The 9,181-nt window shown below is 40.5% G+C and overlaps 1 protein-coding gene across 3 annotated transcripts in view; it reads right to left on the reverse strand.

The window, feature by feature from the left end:
* The window catches only part of chka (choline kinase alpha), a 79,059-nt gene extending 70,563 nt beyond the window's left edge, over nt 1-8,496 (reverse strand). For 2 of the 3 annotated variants that reach the window (XM_078549152.1, XM_078549155.1), the window contains exon 1: nt 7,854-8,224. In XM_078549152.1, coding sequence (XP_078405278.1) covers nt 7,854-8,077 — 224 coding nt within the window. In that variant the 5' untranslated portion in view covers nt 8,078-8,224. Of the gene's footprint in view, nt 1-7,853 lie in introns of all 3 variants that reach the window. The other variant, XM_078549151.1, reaches the window with a different exon arrangement.
* Between the last annotated feature and the right edge of the window lie 685 nt (nt 8,497-9,181).

Consider the following 9,181-nt stretch of genomic DNA (forward strand, 5'->3'; position numbering starts at 1 on the left):
TCAGTGCTTCCTCCAAGTGGTGTTCAACATGGAGCAGCAGTGATTCATCAGTTGAGGGAGGGCAGTACGTGGTAATCAGCAGGTGTTGTCCTTGCCCATGTTTGACCTGATGCCATGAGACTTCATGGGGTCCGGACTCAATGTTGAGGACTCCCAGGGCAACTCCCTCCTGCCTGTAAACCACTGCGCCACAACCTTTGCAAGAATGGTGATGGTGGTGTCTGGGACATTATCTGTAAGATATAATTCCATGAGGATGACTATGTCAGGCTGTTGCTTGACCAGCCTGTGAGACAGCTCTCCCAATTTTGAGATTAGCTCCCTGATGTTAGTGAGGAGGACTTTGCAGGGTCAACAGGGCCGAGTTTGCCGTTGTCATTTCCGATGCCTAGGTCGACACTGGGTGGTCCATCCAGTTTCATTCCTTTTTTGAGGCTTTGTAGCGGTTTGATACAACTGAGTGGCTTGCTAGGCCATTTCAGAGTGCATTTAAGAGTCAACCGCATTGCTGTGGGTCTGTAGGCCAGAACAGGTAAGGACAGCAGATTCCGTCCCTAAAAGACATTAGTGTACCAGATGGGTTTTTATAGCAATCAACAATGGTTCCATGGCCTTGTACTTGTGGACATTGAACTTGTAACTCTACATTTTTATTGAATTCAACTTCCACCATCTACTGTGGCAGGATTCAAACCGGGGTCCCCAGAGCATTACTCTGGGTTACTAGTCCAGTGATAATACCACTACGCCATTGTCTCCTCTTTGTTGTTCCACCACCAGTTACCATTCTTTTAATAAAATGATTAATCCTGTATTTCCTTTTTTTTTTAAACTGTCCTGAATTTGTAAATAAGTGTAAAAAAACCTTGTTCTTAAATTCTTACTTCAATCAAATTGGTCCAAACCATTCTTTTTTTTTTTAAAACAAATCTTTCATATTTCCTCTCAGTCTTCTCTTTGAGGATGGTTCATCTTTCCTCATATGTTATTCCCTTAAATTATGGAATCAACTACGTAAACCCTCAAATAACTTGAAATAGAAAAATTGCATGCATGACTCCAAATTCAGTCTCACCAGGGCCAAATTTATTCGTAAAATGGCCTCTTAGGATTTATACCCCTTGCAATGCATTCCATCTACTGCTTTAAAAAACGTAGCCTGGGACCATTGTCGTGGTCCAGCAATCCATTTTAATACACTTCCATCTGTCTCATGGGTTCAAACCTATTTTTTAGTATAGTGTCAAATACCTTTTGAAATCAGGGTAGATAACATCAACTGCCTCTTCCCTATCTACTAAGTCCACCATCTCCTCAAAGAAATGCAATGAGTTAGCCAGGACCTCCTACTCCTATGACCATGATCAGCCCATGCTCCTCAAGGTGCTCCCTTATTATCCCTCGTGATACTTTTCCAACAGTGGAATAAAGCTAACAATTTGATGCTTGATCCCTTACCACTTTTTGAACAGGAGGGTGACATTTGCTACTTCTGAAGTCACTAGAATTTGGCCTGAGCGAAAGGAACTCTTTAAAATGTCCATAAGAGGAACAGCAATTATTTGAGCCAATTCCTTTGGAACCAGGAATGAATATTCTTTTTTGGCACCTCAGCACTGCTTAACAACTAAATTGAATTAAATTTAGCCTATTGGCCGCACAACCCTTGTTTGAAATGCTAACAGATGCAAATTGAAATACTAGGGACATAGTTCTATAACTAAAGATAATAAACTTTGTCTATCAGGAAAATTTTATTCCAAGGGAAGTGACAGATATGCAAAAACTAGATAAGATGAAATTTGACATGTTGACAGCTGTTAAAACAAATGGACCACGTGTGGCAGGAGACTGCTCTTCATACCTTATTTACTTCAGTGTAGAAATTAATATCCCAATCACCCTTGCCATTGAGGATAATTAATTTGGACAGTCCAGTGCATCTGCTTCAGCATCAAAACAATGGACATATCATTAGGGAGCAGCCGTGTGATCTGCATTTTCCCACTGCTTATACCATTTGGAAAAGCTAAGAGGGAATCACTGGAGTTATATCCCAGGTAACAAGCTGGAGACTCAAAAAAAAAACACTAAGCAGCTTTGGGACTCTCTTCTTTTTGAACAGTTTATATAGTATTTAAGTCTAATATTGTACTATTTTAGTTTCTTACTACTTGTGTAAAACCTTGCTTGTAAAGATGGATATAGCGGACCGATAATATTTATATTATTATGGTATTTATCTCCTTTTGTCACCAAATAAGACTCATATTGGACTCAAAATATTAATTGTTTCTCTGTCCACAGATGCTGCCAGACCTGCTGAGTTTTTCTAGCACTTTCTGTTTTTATTTCAGATTTAAAGCATTTGGAGTATTTTGCTTTATTACGTAAGAGAATATAACTGGTGTCCACATAATGTTTTACCAGAATTCAGAAATAATTGGTGGTTCTCTGGCACACAACATGCATAAGATTGCAGGTCTCAATTCAAAAGAGACTTGGCATTCTTATGGAAACTCTCTCTCTCTATTGCGATTGTAATAAAAAAGCACTGGGAGAAAACCTGAACTGTTACAATGTTCAAACATGGTTTCTGACCTTCTCTAAAAGAACTCCTGTTTCAAGCTTGAGCATGTTAAAAGTGAATGCTCTGCTACTGAAAAAACAACTCTGGTGAAGTCACAACTTGATGCATGTCAACCTGGCAATATGAAGTGTGCATTAACACAACTGATGTTTTACAACATATACAACAGACTATAGTCAGCATACCAAGCTTTGAGCCATCCATACTGAGTAATTCAACCCTGCGAATATCCCCAGTGCATATTGCTACAATATATTCTCCATAGCATGCATGTTAAACGCTCCATAACCATGCCAGGTAATTTTCTAGAGCGGAACGTTAAGCATTTCCACTTACCTAAGTAGTGTTTTTTATGTCAATGGCAGAAAATTAGTTACGAAAATAGATTGCATAAACTTGGGATGTATTCCCTTGAGTATAGCAGATTGAGGGCTGATATGTGATTGAGATGTTTATAATGTTAAAAGGATTTCATAGGATAGATGTGGAGAAACCATTTCCTCTGAAGGTGGAATCAAGCTTAACATTAGAGCTAGGCCAACGCAACAGCAAAATCAGGAAGTTCCTTTTCACTCAAAGGGAGTAGAAATTTGGAACTTCTTCCCCAAAATTGATGTGAATGCTAGAACAAATTGGAGCTTTCAAGACTGAGACAGTTAGTTTTTTTTTGGTAAGGGTGTTTATGGGATATGGAACAAAGGTTGGAAAATGGAGCCAATTTGCATGATCTGGTTGAAAAGTAGAAAAAGCCCAAGGAGCTGAATGATCCACTCCTGCTCCTGTAACCGGGCTGATATATCTGTTAAGTTTTTACTTGCTGCAAAGACAATCAAATGAGATTTATACAATATATTTATTCTACTTACACCCCAAATCATTACTTGGTAATACTATCTAGCCCAAACCTGTGTGGAACTTTTCATTCCAAATTAGAATGAGACTAATTAACTCCACATCATTTGTATTTAGAATTGACTTAAACAGATAAGCTTTAAGTGCCCATCAAATAAGTATCTGCAAATCTAATGGAAATTGGCTTCGAATGGAACGCATACTGAACATTCAGCATTCTTGCCGGATGGGTTGCACCTGAACAGAGCCGGAACTAAGTTTCTTGTGGGGCATTTTGCTAGTGCTGTAAGGGAGGTTTTAAATTAACTTGGCAGGGTTGTGGGAACCAGGAGATAATATAATAGAGGAATACCAAGGTGCACAGAATATTGGAAAAGATAGATAGCACCAGAGTAGAGAATAGTAAGTTCATAGGCAGGGTCAGAGAAAAAGGGAAGATAGTAGAGTTGAAATCAGGGTTACACTGCATGTATATGAATGCACGGAGTGTGGTGAATAAGATTGGTAAGTTACAGACGGGTGTGGAAACAGTGGGCAGAATTTTCTGCTTGTTGGATGGGCTGGACAGCAGCAGACGCAGGCCTGTGATCGGCTGCGCGCCGCCATTTTATGTGGGCGGGCCAATTAAGGCCCACCCAGCGTGATGCACGGTCAATAGCGCTCTGCACTACCTGTACGGGCCGGGGGGAGGGAGAGCAAGTCGGGGCCTGGGCTCTTTCGAGCAGAAATATACGAGGCACAGAGCTGCCTCAGGAAGATTAAGTTCAAATTGAAGGTTTCAAATAAAGAAAGATAAAAAATATTTAGACATCTCCCCTCATGTGACAGTGTCACATGAACTGGGACATGTTTATGAATTGTGGAAAAAACTATTTATTTATTTATTTAATAAAACCTTTAGGAAACTTCATCCCGCTCGTGGATGGCGTTTCCTGAAAAATGCGAAGGCCTCTTGAGCTCTTCACCTGCCCACCAACCTTAAGGTTAGACGGGCAGTGTTGAAAATTACTGTAATTGGATTCTTAATGGCCTTAACAGGCCTTTGACAGTTCGGCTGGCGCGCACCCACCGAACGAAAGATCTGAATGACGCGCGGTGACATCGGGACGCACACCCAACATCACTGCGTGTCATTTTACGCGTTGGTGTGCTGGACCCCAATGCCGACGTGAAAATCCTGCCCATTATGGTGTGGCTATAACAGTGACCTGGCTCAACAAAGGGCAGGACTGGATGTTAAATATTCCTGAATACAAGGTGTTCAAGAAAGATAGGAAAGGACAAAAAGGAGGAGGGGTGGAGATATTAATTAAGGAGGGCATTGCAGTGCTGGAGAAAAAGGATGACCAAGAGGAATCAAGGACAGAATTTATTTGGCTAGAGATAAGCAACAAAAAAGGTGCAATTATATTGCTCGGTGTAGTCTACAGGCCACCAACTAGTGAGAAGGATGTAGAGGAACAAATTTGCAAGGAAATTACAGAGGTGCAAAAAATATAGAGTACTTATAATGGGGGACTTTAATTATCCAAATATAGACTGGGATTTGGTGTTAGTGTAATAGGCAGAGACCATCAAGGGTTCCTAGAGTGTGTTCAGGAAAATTTTCTTCAGCACTATGTTTCCAATGCAACAAGAAAGGAGGCACTAATAGACCTGGTTCCTGGAAATAAGGTGGGCCGTCAGTCGGAGAGCATTTAGAGGACAGTGATCATTGTATCATAAGGTTCAGGCCAACTATGGAAAAGGACATAGAACAGTGCGGAGTAAGAAAAATTAACTGGAGGAAAACCAACTTCAATGGGATGAGAAAGGATCTGGGCCAAATAAACTGGAGTCAAATGTTGGCAGGAAATGCAGGCGCTGATCAATGGGCTACCTACAAAGAAGAGCGGATTTGAGCACAATAAACGTAGATTCTCTCAAAAGGGAAAGGTAGGGCAAACAAATCCAGAGCCCCCCGGCTGACAAGAGAGATGGAAATTAACATAAAGAAGAAAAGGTGTGCTTATGACAGATGTCAAGTAGAAACTACAACTGAGAACCAGGCTTAATATAGAAGGTTCAGAGGGAAGGTGAATGAGCAAATAAGAGAAGCAAAGAGGTAGTATGAAAAGAGACTGGCAGCTAACATAAATGGGAATCTCAAAGTCTTTTATAGGCAGATAAATAGTAGAAGAGTGGTAAGAGGAGTAGGGCTAATGAGTGACCAAAAATAGAATTTACACATGGAGACAGAGAGCTTAGCTGAGGTATTATGTGAATACTTTGCATCTGTCTTTACCGAGGAAGAAGATGCTACCCAGGCCATGGTAAAGAGAGGGTAATTCAGACACTTGAGGGGTTTAAAATTGAAAAAGAGGTATTGGATAGGTTATTTGCACTTTTGATAAGGCGTCGGAGCCAGATGAGATGCACCCAAGGATACTGCGAGAAGTGAGTGTGGAAATTGCTGAGGCACTGGCCATAATTTTTCAGTCTTTCTTAGAGTCTGGGGTGGTGCCAGAGGACTGGAGAATTGAAAACGTTACACCCTTGTTCAAAAATCGTGCAAGGATAAGCCAAGCAAGTTTAAATTCAGTGGTGGGGAAACTTCTAGAATCAATATTTCAGGGCAAAGTTTAAATTCAGTGGTGGGGAAACTTCTAGAATCAATATTTCAGGGCAAAGTTAACAGTCACATGGACAAATGTGGGTTAACTAAGGAAAGCCAACATGGATTTCTTAAGGGAAAATCTTGTGTAACTAACTTGTTAGGAGTTTTTTGAAGGGACAATAGAGAGAGTTGATGAGGGCAATGCTGTTGATGTAGTGTACATGGACTTCCAAAAGGCATTTCATACAGTGCCACACAATAGACTTATGAGCAAAGTTATAGCTCATGAAATAAAAGGGACAGTATGGATATGAAATTGGCTGAGTGGCAGGAAAGTGTGTCGTGGTTAATGGATGTTTTTCAGGCTGGAGGAAGGTTTGTAGTGGAGTTCCCCATGGGTCAGCGATGGGATCCTTGCTTTCCCTGATATATAGTAATGACCTAGATCTTGGGCACAATTTCAAAGTTGCGGGATGATACAAAACTCGGAAGCATTGTGAACTGTGAGGAGGATAGCGTAGAACTTCAAAAGGACATAGACAAGTTGGTGGAATGGGCAGACAGGTGAAGTTCAATGTAGATAAATGTGAAATGGTTCATTTTGGTAATAAGAACAGGGAGAGGCAGTACAAAATAGGGAGCATAATTTTTAAGGGGATGCAGGAACAGAGGAACCTGGGTGTATATGTGCATAAGGCATTGAAGGTGGCAGGACAGGTTGACAGCGCAGTTATCCTGAGTTTTATTAATAGGGGCATAGAGTATCCTGGGTTTTATTAATAGGGACATAGAGTATCCTGGGTTTTATTAATAGGGGCAGAGAGTATCCTGGGTTTTATTAATAGGGGCATACGCTATCCTGGGTTTTAATAAGGGCATAGAGTATTCTGGGTTTTATTAATAGGGGCATAGAGTATAAAAGCAAGGTGGTGGTGATGTTGAACTTATAAAAGTCACTAGTTCGGTGTCAGCTGGAGGTAATAGTGACATGAGGTAAAACTTTTTTTATGCAGCAAGTGGTTAGGGTCTGGAATGCTTTGCTTGACAGTGTGGTGGGGGCAATTGAAGCATTCAACGGGGAATTGTCCGATTATCTGAAATGGAAGAATTTGCAGGGTTAGAGGGAGAAGGCGGGAGAACGGATGCAGGTAAGCGGCTCTTTCGGAAACCGGTGCAGACACGATGGGAAACCGGTGCAGACACGATGGGCCAAATGGCCTCCTGCTGCGCCGTACCAATTCTGAGGTAAGAGCAATGCTGGTTCAAATTCTGCCCAAAAGATATCCTTTCTTGGTAAATCTGCATTTAATTAATTCTAGATTATTTCAAACCCTCCCCTCCACTATACCACTTAACTTTCAAAAAAATTAATGTTATCTCTCTCCACCCACCCCCCCCAAGATATTTACTCATTTCTTTCACCATTTAAACAAGGTAAAACGTTGATCGTGTTACCATGGAGCTATCGGAAGCCTTCCCAACCACTCAGTTTTCCCGGTTTTTTTTTTACTGATAGCTCCGTTTGAAAATCGTAACTATGCAAATTGGGATATTGAACAAAAATTATTGGTCTGGATTATACTGCAGCTCATCTGGGATCGTTCGCCCCTTCTGAAGGATGTCGCATAGCCTCCATTTTTAATCAAGTCGTTTAATTTTTTTTCTCCTTTTCATGCCCCGTCATGAATTGAGTCATTAAATTCAAGGCTACTCGGTTTTTTTTAAAAAATAACAATCAGACACAACATAAAATGCCTAAAATGCAATAATGAAGAAAATAATAGATTTTAAGCGTACACACACACACACACCAACCTTATGATGCTAATTTGAAATTCGTCCTCTGACAAGGTTTTCCAAGCACCTCGAAGAAACTCTTTGCACCAAAGATAAGCTTTATGCTTGGTTTGCGAATCGGGTGCGTCTTGTCTTCCCGCTTTGTATTCTGTGGTTTCTTCATGCTGAACGCGGATCCCATTCTGTGCGATTAGCAGCCCCATCCCAAGAGTGTCCACTGCGCTGGAGAATTTGGTTTTCATTTATATTGACGGAAAGAATAAAATTGCAATTATCACTTAACGCGGAAAAACCCCACCTAACGGTTGGAATAAATCTCCCTCACTATTACTCCAGCAACAAAGGTTCTCAAAGCTGGAAGACAAAGGGAGGGAGAGAAAGAAAATCAAAGTCTATTAAAACAACCACACCTAAAAGCTAGTATCTCTGCGGGAGAAAAAAATCAATAATTTAAAATTATTTCTTTCGAACTATGTCAAAAAATACAATTTTAATATATATAATTAAATGTAAACGTCAGCAGATAAGAGAAATCTACAGATCTTGAGAAGATTAATTTGTCAATGATTTCCTTAAGTTAATTGCTGCAAAACAGTAATAGTAATGTTCTTCCTGTTTAAAAGCCCCAACTAACAGCTCTCAAAAACGGAACTCTCTGTGCGCAGCCAGAGGATGTGCGGTAAATATATTACATTCGTGACGTCTTTACCAGTAAGCATAAAGAATGTGATTGGAAACCCAGTTTGCCTCCGCCCCCATGCCATCCAATGGCAACAGAGTCTTCGGTTCAATAACGCCCTCAGTTCAGAACACTGGTACAATTACTAGTCATCTATCTTACGCAAGGCTTCATTCGCCAACCATTTCTTAAAAAGATGTTCTAAACGGCACTGGCTCAATGCCCTTTCCCCTATCGGAGGCCCACAGAGTTTAATCCAGCATTCCCCAACAGCAAAGGTGCTTTTAAGTGTTTTGGTTTACAAAACTGGCTTTTGGGTGATTACAGTAAAAAAAAAATGAAAAGTCTGCATTTGGAATCCAAATGCTGGAAAAGCATAGCAGGTCCGTTGGCAACTGTGAAGAGAAAAGACAGGTTTATGATGTAGAGTCGGTTAGGACTCTGATAGTCTACGTTTAAAATGTTACTCAATGCTGATGCTAGAGGACGTGCTGCAGCATTTTGTAGCATTTTTCCATCTTTAAGAAGAAAAAGAAAAATTCCAAGGGAGGATCCACCATCCGTGGTTAACTAAAAACGTTGAATATAATATCAAACTTAAAGAAAAAGCATATAATTGTGCAAAGATGGGTGGCAGGTCAGAAGATTGGAAAGAATATAAAAAAAA

The sequence above is a fragment of the Cetorhinus maximus genome, chromosome 9 (genome assembly GCF_964194155.1).
Source record: "Cetorhinus maximus chromosome 9, sCetMax3.hap1.1, whole genome shotgun sequence".
NCBI classification, from domain to species: domain Eukaryota; kingdom Metazoa; phylum Chordata; class Chondrichthyes; order Lamniformes; family Cetorhinidae; genus Cetorhinus; species Cetorhinus maximus.